Source organism: Dysidea avara, chromosome 1 (genome assembly GCF_963678975.1).
Source record: "Dysidea avara chromosome 1, odDysAvar1.4, whole genome shotgun sequence".
Classification (NCBI taxonomy): domain Eukaryota; kingdom Metazoa; phylum Porifera; class Demospongiae; order Dictyoceratida; family Dysideidae; genus Dysidea; species Dysidea avara.
The window spans coordinates 32,357,859-32,376,448 of NC_089272.1; the positions used below are offsets into that span (position 1 = coordinate 32,357,859).

An 18,590-nucleotide genomic window follows, 5' to 3' on the forward strand; every position below is an offset into this window, starting at 1 on the left:
AAGAAACCATCATGTAGAGAATTCAGCCGCAAACAAATCATGTATACAGAGTTCAGCTACAAACAAATCTCCCTGTAGAGAGATCAGCTAGAAGAAGTTTCCTTGTAGAGAGTTCTGCTACAAACAAATCACCCTGTAGAAAGATCAGCTAGAAGAAATCACCTTGTAGAGACTTCAGCTTCAAAGAAGCAATCATGTGAGAGTTCAGGTAGTATAACAAATTGTCCTGTAGAGAGATCAGCTAGAAGAAGTTACCTTGTAGAGAATTCAGCTACAAAGAAACCATCATGTAGATAGTTCAGGTACAAACAAATCAAACTGTAGAAAGATCAGCTATAGAAGAAATCACCTTGTAGAGAGTTCAGCTACGAAGAAACTATCATGTAGAGAGTTCAACTACAGACAAATCACCCTGTAGAAAGATCAGCTATAGAAGAAATCACCTTGTAGAGAGTTCAGCTACAAAGAAACCATCATGTAGAGTGTTCAGCTACAAACAAATCGGCCTGTAGAGAGATCAGCTAGAAGAAATTACCTTGTAGAGAGTTCAGCTACAAAGAAACCATCATGTAGAGAGTTCAGCTACAAAGAAACCATCATGTAGAGAGTTCAGCTACAAACAAATCGGCCTGTAGAGAGATCAGCTAGAAGAAATTACCTTGTAGAGAGATCAGTTACAAAGAAACCATCATGTAGAGAATTCAGCTACAAACTAGAGACCCTGTAGAGACATCAGCTTGAAGAAGTTACCTTGTAGAGAGTTCAGCTACAAAGAAACCATTCTGTAAAGAGCTCAGCTGCAAACAAATCACCTATACAGAATTCAGCTACAAACACATCACCCTGTAGAGAGATCAGCTAGAAGAAGTTACCTTGTAGATCGTTCAGCTACAACCAATTCACAGAGCAATTAGAAGAAGTCACCTTGTAGAGTGTTCAGTTACAAAGAAACCACCTTGGAGATTTCTGTAATCAATATAATATTATGTGACCGCCTGACCGGATTTGCGAAAAGGGGTCTTCCACACACATCCAATTCTGTAACCGTTGGAGACCATAACTCAGTGTTCAAGTAACATATTAACCTGAAAATTTCACCACGTATTCAGCTATAGTGATGCTCACCACTGTCCAAAATTCAAGGCAATAGCTCTTTCCAATCTGAAGTTATCAATTGTCCAAGTTGGCAAATTGGATGTGTGTGGAAGACCCCTTTTCGCAAATCCTGTCACATATGTGTTATACAGTATATATAATTTGTACATTTACTGATAAAATATTTAAAGTACATCTACTTCATCTTTTCTTCTTCCTGTAGTAAAGAAAAAAACATAGGTTAAAAAAGTCCCAAAGCTGGCCATAGGCCGGCTTTAGGGTATACAAATACAAAAAGAAATGAAATCTAATCCAAAACAGCCAAGCTGTAAAAAAAGTGTGCGGCCCTCATGGTGAAAAAAGATGTGAAATCCAAGGTGGCGGCCAAGAAATGGCTGTGATGGTAGGTTAATGGTAAAAATTTTAATAATGACAATTTAGGTAAATTTTGTGAAGCGGCACAAAAATTCACCTGAATTGTCGTTATTAAAATTTTTACCATTAACCTACCATCACAGCCATTTCTTGGCCGCCACCTTGGATTTCACATCTTTTTTCACCATGAGGGCCGCACACTTTTTTTACAGCTTGGCTGTTTTGGATTAGATACACATTTTACTACAAATTCACCTGAAACCAAAGCGAATGAAAGTCAAACTAACTGTAAAATTGTACCTTCGTCCGTACTAAGCGCCTCTAAAATAATTATTGTGCTGCTGTTTAAGACTCCACAACCCTCTGATAAGGTTAAAATGGCAAAAAATCAACAGTGAGACACTACTATTATTTGCTGCTTCAAAAATGCACCACTGAACTAGAGAATCTGGCTCTCCTCAACCACCTACAACACTTACCCTGTTTGTGCCTCTCTCCTTGCCAGCTCCTGGATCCGCCCCTGCTTAAATTACAATAAATTCTATGAAATATTTTATCTGGCACATAAGTGCTTTAGTGGTAACACATAATGTCACATTAAGAATCGTTTTTCAAAATCCAGTCACATAAAGAATACCAGTTCCAGCAAAATTATAAATCAATGTAATGTTTCCACAAAGAAAGCAAAATACACAGCATGATGACAGGAAAAGGCCAGTCAGTGATTTTGCTGTTGTGTGTGCAGAGCCACTGGCTAGAAGTATAGTATTACACTGTATTGTACAGTGGAACCTCAGTTATCCGGACCCCACTTATCCGGATTCTCGGTTAACCGAACCACGGAAATTACTGCTCTATTAGAGTAGTGACTGTTCTATTAGAGTAGTTGAAAAATTTAATACAGATATTTTCAAAAAATTATCTTCATGCTATTTTAAGTTTATTTATACACAGTTTCAGAGATATGGACTTTTCAGACTTATGGACCACCTATGGTCCCAAGGGGTTCGGATTAACTGAGGTTCCACTGTACTGTGTAAAGATCAACTGAATGGGTGGATTTATCGATTATTGTAATTATGCTTTAAAATATATATATTATTATCTAATCCAAAACAGCCAAGCTGTAAAAAAAGAGTGCGGCCCTCAAAAAGGCTATCACTGTGAAAAAGGTGGGATATAAGATGGTATTTCCAGTGGCTTATTGAATACAAACAAGCTTTAATATAAACCCTGTATTACACTCATCTTATACTTTAGTATAATGCATACTATACTATTGCATGTATGGTTTCAGTTTTATTACCACAATACTTGAAATAGCTTATATCTGATATAATGCCCACACTATACTATCACATATATGGTTTCAGTATGTTTAACACATTAACTAAAGCCTTATGTGAGATTGTTAGTATAATACAGGTTATATCAAGCTTTTTTGTATTCAATAAGCCACTGGAAATACCAACTTATATCCTTCTTTTTTCACAGTGTATGGTGAAAAAAAAGTGAAATCCAAGGTGGCGCCAAGAATTGGTTGTGATGGTAGGTTAATCGTAAAATTTTTAATAACGACAATTCAAGTGAATTTTGGTGCCGCTTGGTCAATTGGCACAAAATTCACCTGAATTGTCGTTATTAAAATTTTTACCATTAACCTATCATCACAGCCATTTCTTGGCCGCCATCTAGATTTCACATCTTTTTTTCACCATAGCCTTTTTGAGGGCCACACACTTTTTTTACAGCTTGGCTGTTTTGGCTTAGATTTCACTTCTTTTTGTATTTGTATACCCCAAAGCCGGCCTATGGCCAGCTTTGGGACTTTTTAACATATCTTTTTTCTTTACCACAGGAAGAAGAAAAGATGAAGCAGATGTACTTTAAATATTTCTGATTTTATCAGTAAATGTACAAATTATATATATATATATATATATATATATAATACATATATTTATTACAGAACTCTCCATGGTGGTTTCTTTGCAACTGAACACTCTACAAGGTGACTTCTTCTAGCTGCTCTCTCTACAGGGTGAATTGTTTGTAGCTGAACGATCTACAAGGTAGCTTCTTCTAGCTGATCTCTCCACAGGGTGATTTGTTTGTAGCTGAACTATCTACAAGGTAACTTCTTCTAGCTGATCTCTCTACAGGGTGATTTGTTTGTAGCTGAATTCTGTACAGGTGATTTGTTTGCAGCTGAGCTCTTTACAGAATGGTTTCTTTGCAGCTGAACTATCTACAAGGTAACTTCTTCTAACTGATCTTTCTACAAGACAATTTGTTTGTGGCTGAATTTTCTACAGGGTGATTTCGTTTCAGCTGAACTCTCTACATGGTGGTTTCTTTATAGCTGAACTCTCTACAAGGTAATTTCTTCTAGCTGTTATCCCTACATGGTGGTTTGTTTGTAGCTGAACTCTCTACAAGGTGTACTTCTTCTAGCTGACCTTTCTACAGGGTGATATGTTTGTAGCTGAACTATCTACAAGGTAACATCTTCTAGCTGATCTCTCTACAGTTTATAGCTGAATTCTGTACAGGTGATTTGTTTGCAGCTGAGCTCTTTACAGAATGGTTTCTTTGTAGCTGAACTCTCTACAAGGTAACTTCTTCAAGCTGATGTCTCTACAGGGTCTCTAGTTTGTAGCTGAATTCTCTACATGATGGTTTCTTTGTAACTGATCTCTCTACAAGGTAACTCTTTCTAACTGATCCTTCTACACGGTGATTTGTTTGTAGCAGAATTCTGTACAGGTTATTTGTCTGCAGCTGAGCTTTTTACAGAATGGTTTCTTTGTAGCTGAACTCTCTACAAGGTAACTTCTTCTAGCTGATGTCTCTATAAGGTCATGATCACTAGTTTGAAGCTCAACTCTCTACATGGTGGTTTCTTTGTAACTGAACTCTCTACAAGGTGACTTCTTCTAGCTGATCTTTCTACACGATGATTTGTTTGCAGCTGAATGCTCTAAAAGGAAACTTCTTCTGGCTGATCTCTCTACACAGAGATTTGTTTGCAGCTGAACTCTCTACATGGTTTTGTTTGCAGCTGAACTCTCTGCATGATGGTTTCTTTGTAGCTGAACTCTCTACAAGGTAACTTCTTCTAGTTGATCTCTCTACAGGGCGATTTGTTTGTAGCTGAACTCTCTACATGTTGGTTTCTTTGTAGCTGATCTCTTGAATTCTCTTCAGGGTAACTGCTCTATTAGGATTACTGCTCTATTATAAATTATTAGAGTATCTCGATCTCGCACTTGCTACACCAAGTTGGATTTCGTGTTATAACTCCGTGGCTTTATGTCTGATTCTTCTACACCATTGAAGAGCCTTTCTAAGATGATTACTACATCTATACAGCGATTTTCAAAGCATTACCCCAAGCGGTTTATCTGGTAGGCGTGGCAAGCAGTCGTTTTTTATTAGCTAATCTCGATTGCGTAATTGTTACACACTGTTGGTTTTTTCATTGTATCTTCCTGGTTTTTAGCTCGATTTCTTTCAACCACAAAAGGTTTGAGGTTCAATAGTTAACCTATTCACCCACCGATTTTCAGCTTCTTCCCATACGTGGTTTACCTTGTAGGCGTGACAACATATTGGTGTTATTTTTCGCGAGTAATCGCTCATAATTCTTTACCTGTGTATCGTATTCCAGCCAAAGTTGGTACCGAGATGCGCCTTTGGACCCCCCCTTCTGCGTGCCAAATTTCAAGGCAATCGGATATGGCGTTAGCGTTTTATAGCAGTTTGTAAGTGTGCGTAAAGTGGAAGAAAAATAAGAAAAAAAAAAACAGAGAAAGTAAGCCAATTTTTGAAGTCGCATATCTCAGGAACGCTTGAAGCGATTTCGCTCAAATTTGGAATGTGAAGTACTGAGGTTGGAGGTAGGCCTGAGCCTATTATGCTCAAAATTTTACCTATTATTCTTTCAAGAATTTCCCAAAAAATTCTCCTATTAGTCTTTTTGTTATTCTTGTATCCAACCTATTATTCCATAATTATTCGCAATCAGTATATATCTGTGGCTAGTCGCTTAGTTTTCAAGATGCTGCTATAAGTAGTTTTGTCCGAAATATTAATAGCCATATATGAAGCATTCCACCTTACACATCATTTTTCTATCCATAATAGTTACAGCAGACTTAGAATAACTACGTATCTACAGTAATAATTCAAGTGTACTTAATTATTAGTGTATTATAATAATATGCTGTAACTACTGTATAGCTAAGTTAGGTAGATAATAATGCTCGAAGACTTGAAGAAGATACACTGGTATAAGATGTACAAGTTTCAGAATTGCAGATAATCATGCAGTTAAATCCCTGATGCTGGCTGCAGATTGTTAACATGAAACGATCTGACTGCTCTATTAGAGTATTTGAGCGTTCTATAGAGCATTTTCAACACGTGATCTTCATTACGTAATTTAAAGTTTCGCCTACGCGTCCACCATATTGGTGAACCACTGTTCTGGTGAACCGTGTAATAGTTCGCTCAATGTATCGTGTTTACAGAATTGTTCTGGCGGCGAAGAGAACTCATACTAGAAGTGGAAGAGAAGTACACCTCTGGTAATTCTTTACAAGGTTGATTAGTAACTGCACGAAGGGGTGGACTAAAAATAGAACCGTTCAACAAGTCGGAATTTTTCTTAAAGGCTATTCCGGACAAGTTTCGTTACTCTGTTTGATGTTGTTACTAAAGGTATTGGCTACTGGCTGGAGTAATGCCCGGGATTTAACTCAGCAGATCCACTGTAGCTGAGTTCGAGCTAACCAGTGTGCATGGTTCAGGCTCAGCCTGATTTTTAGCGAGATATAAGCTCTTTATGTCTTTGTAAATGTTATATTAATTGTTCCATGATAGAGAATGCTTAGCTATGATATTCTAGGTCCATTGTATATGTAGCCAGCTGTCACCTAGAAATACTCAGTGCACTTATTGCAAATGGGATTGCTGAAAGGAAGACTCTGGGAGGTGTCTTTCACGGACCTTGCAATCAATGCTATACTTTTAAGAATTACTGCTGAGGTGATGAGAATGAATATTTTAAAGTGTCTTTATGTTTGATGGCTTATTAGTGATCCTACGGCCATACACGAACTGTAGAAATGATTGTTTTGTTAGAATACGGGAGCATTCTATTAGACTAACTGAACAGTTCTGTGCAGAAATGAATGAACTTCAATTTCAGTTCAATTATCTGAACACACTCTGGGTTTGGATAATAGATGGGTCACTATACTAATTGTCTCTGCCCCTCAGACGTATACAAATGCAAAAACTTACAAAACCAAACATGTACAATAATCATTATACTAAATGTAAGAACTTCATGAAAATTATAGTTTTGGGTGATCCACTTCACAACTGTTAAGTGGTGAGTCTCAGTGGTGGTTAGTACAATAAACCTTTCTGGCATGACTGCCATAACTGGCTTATCCAGTATACATAGATGTGAGAAGTTAAACTACTGCTGATGGGACACATGGACAGACATGACAACATTTAATCAGAAGTGATTGATTTCCCTGATGTGTGTACTGTTTACGTCATCAAATTGCAGATAGCTACTGGTTTTCTGGTAAACAGTGCATGCATGGAGTCTAAGAATATGGCTGTTTTTCTATAACAAAACAACAAATCTTACAAACAACACAAATGCGTGGACTGATTCATCTGTAGTATAAACATTTTCTGGACATCTACAGTGGAACCTCTCTATTATGGACATTTTGGGACCGAGAATTTTGGGCCACTTTTTGCTGTAATATAGAGGTTTTCCTCTTTTAGAGGTAAAAATGTATTGACCAGACTTGTTGGGACCAAAATTTTTGGCCTTATTATGGAGGTTTTTTCTATTGTTTCCTTAATTCAGGGAGTTTGTTAAGAGAGGTTCCACTGTACTATCTAGTCTACTACTCAAATTTTGCATGTAGTTGATCATGACACTTGAGTTTACATACAGGTGTGCAGAAGATCTTCACGCAACTCTGCAGCACTCGCCATGGAGAAACAACTACTATAATTATTATCTGTAAATTGTCCAATAAGACCAAGTGTCTAGTCATACCACCACGGCATAGCTATCAAGAACAGAACACATGTGGCACTCAGTAAAATCCGGCTTATACAATTAACAAAAAACAAAACACACACAATTAATAATGAAAAATGTCTTGCCAACATAATGTTCAAAAGTCCACACACCATTCTTGGCAGCTCTTCGCCATAAATATTCTCCTAGAAGAGGATATTGAAATTGCCGCTGCTAAATCAAGGATTCTCTTACATTGAGATTTTAACATAGTGAAATTATTTTGAATGAAGTTCACACAGTTCCGAAAAGAAGATAATGAACTTGGCAGATAGTGACCCAATATACTCATCTCAATTGTGTCATAAAAGTTAACAATGCCAAGGCGATCTAGCTCAGACAAAAGTAGTTGATATTCTTCCTTTTTAAGTTTACGGTCTCTTGCAAGTTCAAGGTGACGGACAGAGTCCAGGGGACAAGTAAGCTCCAATAAGGCTACTGAATTACTTTCTTTATTGTGAATCACAATATCAGGGCGATACGGCATAATGAGAAGAGCGGGAGGTATTGTTGCCTGAGGGGAATCACTTGCTCGCCTTCCAAGTAGGTCAGCTTAAACGATGCACTGATCAGTCAAAACTTTAGAAAGCTCAGTAAACAAATAGTCCAGAACTTGGTTATGCCTATATGTATAGCGACCCTGTGTCAATGCACTGTGGCAGCCACCCAAAATATGCGCAGTGGTTGGTTGAGTACCGCCACACAGTATGCACTTTGCACTGCATTGGATGTTCCATCGTTGCAGATTGACCGGTGTGGGGAGAGTGTCGGAGGCAGCCCGAAGAATAAAGGAAAGCTGGCCTGGATTGCATCCCAGTAACAATCTGTTCCAGGTACCACAACAAGATTCAAAAGACACTGAGTCCTTCAGCTTACATTGGACAGATAGTGTGTCTAGGTGTTTATCATAGCGTGAGCGCTCATCAGCAGCAGCCAGCTTCTTAGAATGCAAGTAAAGGTGATGAGCCATTGGGATGGATGACAGCTGAGAGCGGGCTTTAGATAGGATGGAGTAGTCCGAGCTTTGTGTCTGCAAATACTCATCTCCCAAATGTAATTGCAGACCCAATTCCTGAATTTGATCATCAGAAGATGCACTAATGCAGGACAAAAGGCTCAATTTCACCTGTTTAGAAACGTGAGAGATGCTTGGACAGCACACCCCTGGATAATATAACACAGCGCGGGTGGCACTTCTTGGGAGGTTTAGCCATTTCTTGAGGTGCCGAGTGGCAATGTTTTCCATTTTAGTAATGGCACCAGTAGTGACAGAGTCTACAGAGAGGTGGAAACGTAGCAGGGAGACAATGTAGTTACGATAAAGCCACAACTTGTACTCTCCTCGAATAGGTAATAAATCGACAGTGGACAAGAGACGAGATAGATCATCACACATTTTCTTACTAGCAGCCTTCACTGTGAAAAAAGCTCAGAATAATAAGGTCTATAACAGTCTTATTATGTTAGTATTAGAATGAAATAGTACAGCATATATTATTAGAATAGGACTTTACTATAACAAGCTTATTGAATACATTTAAGACAGTCATATATTAGAGATTAAATCACTAGTATAGTGTGGTGTATTATCAGACTATACTAAGCCTATTTCAACCATACATTGGCTACTATACTACTGTACTTTTTTACTTTCCCATAATATGTGGCTACCTTAATTAAATAATTTCTATAATTATGAATTTAATTCTGTAAATATGTTAAAACCACAATAGGTACAGCTAGTAAAATCAATGTCTCCTTCGCCATGACAGTATCAAATCAATTTCATCATTTATCAGTCTTTATCCAACTGCAGCAGGTAAGACAGTAAATACAATTCACAAGTTCCATTACTATTTAATTATCTGTATTATCATCACCATGTAGAACTCTGTGATAATCTGCTACCCGTCTGGTAAAACTGTCCCACAGCCCTAATACAAAGATGGTAAATATAATGTGTATTCTGGACAATTGTCAGACTTACAGTTTGTAACAATAAGAATCTCATAAAACCGAGACCTTGTCTGGAAACCTAGTATTACCATGTAGAATGGCGGCTAGGTCCCACAACTCTATTAAAAATGGTAAATATAATGTGTATACTGAACAATCATTGTACTTACAGTTTGTAACAATCTTGTAAAACTGAGACCGAGTCTGAGACTGACAATCCACGTAGAACTAAGACGAGTCTGATAAGACCAGGTCTCACAACCCTAAATGGAGGCAAACACCATATTCTGGATTACTTGGTGTACTTACAGTTGTTATCAGTGAGTCTAACCAGACATAAAACGGCCACTTAGTATGTGACTTTGTTGGGCTAATATCAGACGAAGATATTTGAACTGTCATATCTCAGCCAAGAACAATGATATCAAGCTGTAACTAGCAGGTACATCCAAGCATTCATTTATGTTAAATCCCTATTCTTTTGGCTAATGTATAAGCATACCTACTAGTTAGAGTTTGATATATTTGCTCTTGGCTGAGATATAACCGTTCAAAAATCTTTGTCTGACATTCACCCATACCCAAAACTCACAAAATACTCCTACCACGTGGCCATTTTTATGTCTGTTACGTAAGCTCACAAGAAGCATCTGATACACTGATAACCAAGTCCAAGAATCTTGTAATCACTAAGTACAATTGAAACAAGACTAAATATAATATAATTTGCATACTCTCAGTGGACTTACTTTTGTTAGCAATATGAGCATGGTCAGTGAAATAAGGACAAACAAGATGGAACAGGTTCTTGGAAGCACTCAACTCATTTATAGTGCCAGACGTACATGAAGTAGTAGCCGTCAGCTGTTGATAAAAGTAGTGGAAAACATGAGACTGGTTCCCAGAAGAAATGAGACCAGTTTCCACAAACCTAACAAAGGTAAATATAATTGGACACTCTCAGTGTACTTACTTACAGATGTTAACAATAAGAAGAACCTCCTAGAACTGAGACTATAAGTCTGTAATTCCTACCCTATTGAAAAGAAAATGAATAAAAACACAATCAGGCTTAATGCACTTACAGCTGTAAGTAATTAGAAGATGAGGTTGAACAACTCCGTGAAAAGAACAAAACTGTCCACATATGGTCGCTACCAAATTCTTTAAAGGAAGCAGCTGCCATTGAAGCTAGGAAACTAACACTGCAGATGTTGTACACTGACAACCTGTAGAACTAAGAGGTCCGACAAGAAACTGTACCTCTGAAGAGATAATATACAAAATCATAAGAGCAGACCATGCATACTCTTACCGTTGATGGCTGATGAACTGTGTCTACTCGTCATCCGCCACAAGCTGAGATAACAGGTTATAAAATATGTAATACGTAAGTTGAATCATTTGCAGGCCATTGTCATACAATACACAATAAACAATTTAATACGGCTAAACCTATCGTACAAGCTATCATTTTAGTTTAATACTTACTGATCTAGAGTAGGGTAGGGTTTCCAACTCAAAATAGAAAGGTGCTTCCTTTTGTTGTTTCTGGAGATTTTCACACAGACTTACCTTTAAGATAAAGCAAACAAGTGCTAATTTATTATTGGATTGCTTGTAGCATTGAGTATCAGAATAAGTTTAACACACAAAAACATATAAAAAGTGGCAACGGGACCAAAAACACTATAATAGTTACATTGGACAGCTTTTTCGAAAATCTTGGCATCAAAGTTTAGGGTGATCTAAGTCACAATTAGTGTATTTTTACCTTATAACACAGACTTCTACATCTTGTAGCACTATAGCACATCTTGTATAGCTGTAATGGGATTGTTGGCTACGTGACCACTTTTTGGGTATTTACAGTTAAAACTGCACTGATATTGAAGCAATACACACAATTTAATAATATATTAGCACTTGTTCATTTTATCTTAAGGTCAGTCTGTGTGAAAATCATCAGAAAAAAAGAAAAGAACTGAGGCCGGCATGTTCCTATTTTGCAGTGGAAATCCTATATTAAGGGGTTTTTGGTCACGTGACCACTTTTTGGATGCTTACATATGTTAAAATTATGCTGATACCCAATGCTGCAAACAATCTAATAACAAATTAGCATTTGTTTTGTTTTATTTTAAAGTAAACCTGTATGAAAATCTCCAGAAACAACAAAATGAAGCACCTTCCTATTTTTAGTGGAAACCCTATCTAGAGCTGTTTTTGATCACTGCCATCGTAGGAGTTGTACACCACGCCGCCACTCGAGTCACCACTACAGCCAGCAGGGATGTACAGTTGTGGTCCATAACTATCATCGTGCGGAGCATGGCTCATTGGACAATGGCGGCGATCGCGCACACTCTCTCCGCGAGATGCACCGTCATGATCACTCACATTTACAACCTCTGATAGAACAATAGCGACAAAAATGATGACTTAATTGTATCTGCTACGCATGCGCACACCACTGACCCCTTTAATTTTAAACAAGCAGTACTACGAACTTTTACAGGTGTGCTAACTGTGCAAGAAAATCTGGATTTGTATGACTCTTAGAAAGAATTGATTGAATAATTAATTTTTCTGTTATTATATGTTTTGCCGTATGAAAATGTGTGCATATGAAATTATCACAACAAAGCTAGCTATATAGGGATTAACAGAAGTGTACTTATTGTAAAATCATCATGAATTTGTTTGATACAGTAAAAAAATCTTAAGTCACGTGCTGTCTGTATAAACAAAACTCCATGAATAATGAAATGGTGAAGCTAAAAGTTATCACATTTAGTTAAGTAAACAAAGCCATACAAAGAATGTGTATTAAACTAAAGTATAATCTGTTTCCCATAATATAAGATGGGGTTAATACTAAAGTATAAGATAGTTAGTATAATTCAAGACTATACTGAGATTATTTGTATAGTTTAAGCCATTAGATATACCATCTTATATTCCTCTTTTTTCACAGTGCTTCTTGGTGGCACTTAAGGACACTTCAAGGAACTTCTCCAGAAACATGGTGCCGCCCCCAGTTATTAATCTTGTACTGCCCCCAGATAACTGAATTCCCTGTTGCATGTGATGACGACCATCAAACAAATGTGACACACACTTGACTGGTTTGAAAGAGCGATCTAAATCCTTGGCTCTCTGATCTATTGTTTGTAGCACCCTTGTGTGAGTCTCCAAACAGTCAGAGATAAATGTAGCATCATCGGCATAAGCCTTGATTGAGTGCTCCAAGGAGCGGTAGTGCTTCAGAGAAGGCTTCCATTTAGACTTGAGAGTAGAAGGGGTGTAGGCTAAAGGAACAAATTTCTTAGCTCTCTGTGAAAAAGGCAACCATTCAACAGATACAAAATTGACTATTTCTGCAACAGTGACTTCTAAGGAATCGTCATATATAATCCTACAAGAGCAGTCACCAAAATACTCATCAACTCTCGCCCGATACCATCCTGGGGGCTCCTCACCCTCCTCCGTCCACTTTACATAAACACTCGAATCCAAAGTGGGGAGTTCTTCTGAGCCCTGTAGAGGTATTTCAATGGAGGAACCATGGCCTTGGTTCAAGTCAGCAGCCAACTTCAATAAAGGATTAAATGCTAATAGAAAGATAATTGGGGACAAGGTGTCCCCTTGAAATACCCCTCGACAAAAGGGAATTGGAGGAGTCTCCCTGGTTTGGTTAGCAACGGAAACAAATAACTGGGAATAAAATGATTGGACATAATCCTGAATTCTTGATGGCACTTTAACTGCTCGTAACATGTCAAATACCAACTGATGAGGAACAGAGCCAAATGCATTCTTCAAATCGAGAAAAGTGACCATCAAGGGTTTATTAGCAGAGGTGGCATCCTGCAAAATAGCTGATAAAGTGTAAACATGTTCAAAAATGCCAGGTAAACCTGTGATGAAACCTTTTTAAACACTTGTATCAATTACGTTGTTCTCTATAAGGTATTCTTCACGACGGAAACTAATGATCTTATGAAAGACCTTGCCAATTACAGAGGTAAGGGCAATAGGGCAAAAATTGGTTGGATCGCCTAGGTCTCCTGTTTTGTATATCAATTTAATACGAGCTGAGCCCCAGCAAGCTGGAGAAACACCTTTCTCTAATAACTTATTAAACAAAGTAGCTATAAAGTGTTGAGACGATGGTAGATGGTTAAGGTGAGGAGAGTAAGTAATACCATCCCAACCAGGAGCGGACTTCATAGAGCATTTCCGCAGGGTAGCTTTAATTAGTGAAGGAGTAATAGGACTGGTGTTTCATTAAATAGCGATGTAGTACAGTTAGGTAAGGCCTCTGTAATCCAGGAAGGTAACTGACAATATTGTGTACTGTGGTTAGAATAAGTTTGTGTAAAATGTTCCACAGCAGTAGAAACAGAAAACGATGGCTCAGCTGTAATCTTAGCAGGTGCAAGCATTTTCTGTGCGTGTTCCCAAGGATTTTTTCTAAATTCTCTCTCATTCCTGCTAACATCATGAGCATGCTGCTGACTAGAATGACACTTCACTTTGTGGTGGGCCCTGACTAATTGAACAAACTTATCATAGTGAGTGCCTATAGACTTACGTGCAGCATTCTTCATACAAGCAGGGCCGCCCACAAGGGGGGCAACTGGGGCATTTTGCCCCGGGCCCCAGACTGAAAGGGGCCCCAGCCTGACCCCCTGAATACCTGTTTAAAAGATCGATATACTCTAAAAGAGCAGTCAGATCTAAATACTCTAATAGAGCAGTCACAGTATTCTTCAGAGGAGCAGTGTAGCAAGCTTATAGATAAGGAGATATGGTTGGTGATGGGTAGTTGTTGTCATTGCCAGCAGGTTGTGACCTTTTTTTTTTTTTTTTTTTAGTCTTCACCTTACAATTTGGGTCAAGGGCCCCACTTTAACTCTTTGCCCTGGGCCCCTTAATTTCTCTGGGCGGCCCTGCATACAAGTTAGGTTCCTTAGAGTTGATTCAATAGGGCGCAGGCAGTGAGGGCCTGGGTGTCTCGCAGTAGAGGGATCCGATATGATACACTGCTCCAATAATAGCCAACCAACTATATGTGAGAAATCTTCTGCTTTCCAATCACGTGTGACCTACTCAAATCACGTGTGACCTACTCAAATCACGTGTGACCTACCTAATCACGTGTGACCTACCTACTCATGATACCGTATAGCGGGTTATTTTCGAAACAGAAATTTTCGTACAAGAAGCAAAATCTGAATTTCGAAAGATTTTAATTTCGAAGAGTGCATATTTCGAAGTCCTGATGGATTTCAAATAAACGGAAATTCGTGTCACAAATTATGAAGATGCGTGAATGTTTGCCGAAAACTGACTTACTGATGGAATAATCCCCATTCCTGTGCACTGGAGAGAAGACTGAGGGAGTCTCGGGTGGAGTGAACTCACTGGCACGATCACGCTCGATCATAGCTAGCTCATAGTATCCTAATCACCATAGATTCACGGCAGACGGCATCAATTCCCATTCTGGATCACCTGTTTTCTGGTTATTGGTACAGTAATGATACGGTTTACCCGCTAAAATTCGAGGAATACACGAACGAATCGCCGAAAGTTGGACGGTTGCTTTCACTTGTGGGAATTTATTTTCGAAAAACAACCGGACGTGGGAATTTATTTTCGAAGAGAAGGGCCTCTTCGAAATATCCGAAAATAAAAACCTTTCGAAAATTACCAGCTATACGGTAATTAACTCAGCCACCACACTTCTGTTATCCTTAACGAACTGAAACTTCCCAGCTATTATCAGGGGCGTAGAGGTCTCTGAGGTTACTCAGGGATTTGACACCTCTACAAATCACGTACGCCCTTCAGTCCAAATCACAAATCTCCAGCGATTCGCCCACGCAAGTAATTGATGCAGCTTGAAAACTAGTCTCGAAAATATATTTATAAATAATACAAGCTTACAGTGATACTCACTGATACAATACTAGTTGAAATCACTTCGTGATTTGAAACTTGATTTGTGACAGTTGGATTTGTGATTTGAAACGTCACGCGTGATTGCCATAGTGTGATTTCTAAGGCTATTACTGGGTTCTGAAGGACATTAGTTCTTGATTAAGAAATCACGTACAGATTTGCGAAGGTGTCGCACCCCTCACTTAGTTCTCGTGAGCAATAACCATAAAGGGCGCGCGTTGTTCAAGTTCTTTCAAATAAATAGGTTTTAAACTATTAGATGCCGTGGTTGATGATTATTATTGGAAAAGAATTTTGCGTAGTAGTGCCATAAATCAATTGTGATGGCAATGAAGAACCTCGTTACAGCTTTGTTAGTTTGTATGCTTGGACTGTCATGGTCTCAAGGTAATTTAGTGTGCATGATCTGTTCATTTGTATGAAGGGCGGATCCAAGGGGAGGGGCACAAACAGGCTAAGTTGAGGAGAGCCAGATTCTCTTGTTAGTTGCTGCGTTTTGAAACAGAAAATAATCACTTCTTAGTATTAAATGTCTCACTGTTGATTTTTGCCATTTTGGCCTTTGCAGATGGTTGTGAATTCCTATAAAGCTGTTTTAAAGGCTCTGAATGTCTTGAACAACAGCAACACGATGACTATTTTTGGAGGCGCTTAATACGCACGAAGGTGTTGGGTGACTATTTCACAGTTATCTTGACTATTTGCTTTAGTTTCAGGCGAATTTGCAATAAATGTGCACATATTTCATGAGTTTTATAAATTGATCTTGAAGTTTGGTACTTAATCAGAAGTAGCTATGGCTGGCTCCTCCACGAGAAGGGGAGGGGGCATTTGCCCCAAATCCCCCATCCTGGATCCGCCATTGTTAAAGTTCGCGCCTGTAACGAGGTCGGCTGTACTGAGAAGTGCTAACTAGTTGCTGTTTAAAAAAAATTTTTTTTTTTATGAAATTGGCACACTTTGGAACTTAGGCCACTTCAACTAAATCTTTTGTTTCTCGGGCGAAATTCAGCCAAATAAAAGTCGGTAGGTCGGTAAAATAAAAATAAAAATAGGCTATTTTGCTAGCTGAAGAGTGATATAGCGAGTCAAACAGTGGCTAAGCTACATTACGATTGCTGTATCACTTGTGAGTAGGCAGCTATATGTTGAGATATTTACTTTTTGAGAGCTTAAAGATAAATTTGCAACTCCTTCGTGGTGTTATCACTTTTTGCAAGGTGATCACGTGATTAACATAACTATTTTATGCTGAAAAATACTGGGTCGGTCGGGCCCGAGAAACAAAAGATTTAGTTGAAGTGGCCTTAATGATCCACAAGTACAACAATTCGTCCATATCAGTAACAAGGTTAGGTGTACAACGTTTGATTTCCCCTTAGTGAAGTTGTGGGCCGTACAGCTGCAAGTTATTTGAGATTTAGACCAGTAAATCACTGAATTGATTTGTTTTAAATGACGGTTGAAGCACAGACTAGTTGTGGATAGTTTCAATTGGTATTCTACTTTCACAGTTTTTGCAAGCAGCTGTCAGATCCTACGTTTTAGAGACTAGGCGTAAGTCGCCAATTATTGGCACTTGTGACACTACAGAGTATATAGGGGCTTAGCCTCTACCTGGTAACAAAGTGGGGTGTTATATTTCTTACAATCATTTTCATTCAGTAACAATAATATTGTTGCTGAAGTGCTTATATGCTGGCTAACCGTGAAGTTACGTGATAGCAATAATTTTGCATTGGAACTAGCCTGCTTTCCTGATACAAAGGACTGTATCGAAGAATGTATGTTTCATAAATCTTCACAAAGTCACCAAGGCACTATAGGTAATTACTCACAATTTCACACAGTCCACCGATGGTCTCATACCCACACCGCTTTTTCCATTTTGTATTTGAGTGGGGGGGGGACCTTTTTACCCACCAAAGTACAAAAGGGAAAAGGCAGTCTGGGTACGAGACTAGTCTGCCGATAATTGGTCAATGAGTGACACGATGTTCACTTGCAGAATTTGATCACTTTCAGATCCCAAACTATTATGAAACTATTGAAATTAGTGTGCTAGGTCACTACCTACCTTCTTCCATTCAGAACATCAAGAATTTTATTGACTTTGTACAATTTTCTGTAACCACCAAATCTTCCATCCGGCAGATCCTCGACAATGCTGCTCGTCAATGTATGTCATGTTCGCAAAAGATTTTCTTGGTCAGGAATTGTAGTGACTGGTCAACCAAGCACTTAACTTAACTTTGTCTTGTAATTACTGTTGTTGCTAGTCTTTTTTTTTCTTTTTTTTACATGTACACACTCCTTGTCGTGCCCACAAGATCTCATTTTGCTTGATCTGACTGTGGTCGCATGAGACCAAGAACTAATAATGTATTGTATGTATCATCTTATTGCTTATGATGGTTCTCTCTCTCACAAAGTCACCGAGGCACTATAGGCAATTACTCACAAATTCACACAGTCCGCCAATAGTCTCATACCCTGACCGCTTTTTCTGTTTTGTATTTGGGTCAGGGGAGGACCTTTAAACCCACCTAAGTACAAAAGGGAAAAGGGCGGTCTGGGTATGAGACTAGTCCCCTGGTAATTGGTCAATTAGTGACACGATGTTCACTTGTGTCACTCATTGAGTGTGAGATAATTAAAGTAGTGGTTGTATTGGTTGCCTAGACTGATTGTACAGATCACACAGGCTCATACAGCCCCTGTTTTTAATTAGGCAGCTACAAGGGATATCTCACAAGCGTTAAAATCCAAAATTGTGTACAAGAGTCCCAATATTTAAGTATTTCAAAATATTTAATAAGTATATATAACTGCGGAAACAGGGACAGTAGACAAGGGGGACCAAAGAAGCCTTAACAGGAGTACAATTGTGCTTTGTAATGATTGATTCACAAAATATTCAGCACCTAGTTACCCCAAAATAGTCATTGCAGCTACCTAGTCATTGTCTGAAAGCCTCATCCTCAATAATTTTTACTGGTTGCTACCCTCAAAGTTCATGAAATTAATGCATGAACAGATGGAAATGAAAATAACCAGCGATTATAGATTTCATAATTTC

At 38.4% G+C, this 18,590-nt stretch overlaps 2 protein-coding genes across 3 annotated transcripts in view; one reads left to right on the top strand and one right to left on the bottom strand.

Moving 5' to 3' along the window:
• Positions 1–8,138: 8,138 nt before the first annotated feature.
• On the bottom strand, positions 8,139–8,981 carry LOC136245106 (uncharacterized). The gene has a single exon (XM_066036643.1). It carries the CDS (start codon positions 8,979–8,981, stop codon positions 8,139–8,141), a length of 843 nt encoding a protein of 280 aa, XP_065892715.1.
• Positions 8,982–15,760: 6,779 nt separating this feature from the next.
• The window catches only part of LOC136249743 (adhesion G protein-coupled receptor L3-like), a 156,664-nt gene continuing 153,834 nt past the window's right edge, over positions 15,761–18,590 (top strand). For both annotated transcript variants that reach the window (XM_066041853.1, XM_066041857.1), the window contains exon 1: positions 15,761–15,898. In XM_066041853.1, coding sequence (XP_065897925.1) covers positions 15,835–15,898 — 64 coding nt within the window. In that variant the 5' untranslated portion in view covers positions 15,761–15,834. The remainder of the gene's footprint in view (positions 15,899–18,590) is intronic.

Bases quoted from the DNA above. Each gene is read 5' to 3' on its own strand.
- LOC136245106 (XM_066036643.1), bottom strand. From the start codon at position 8,981: ATGTGTGATGATCTATCTCGTCTCTTGTCCACTGTCGATTTATTACCT.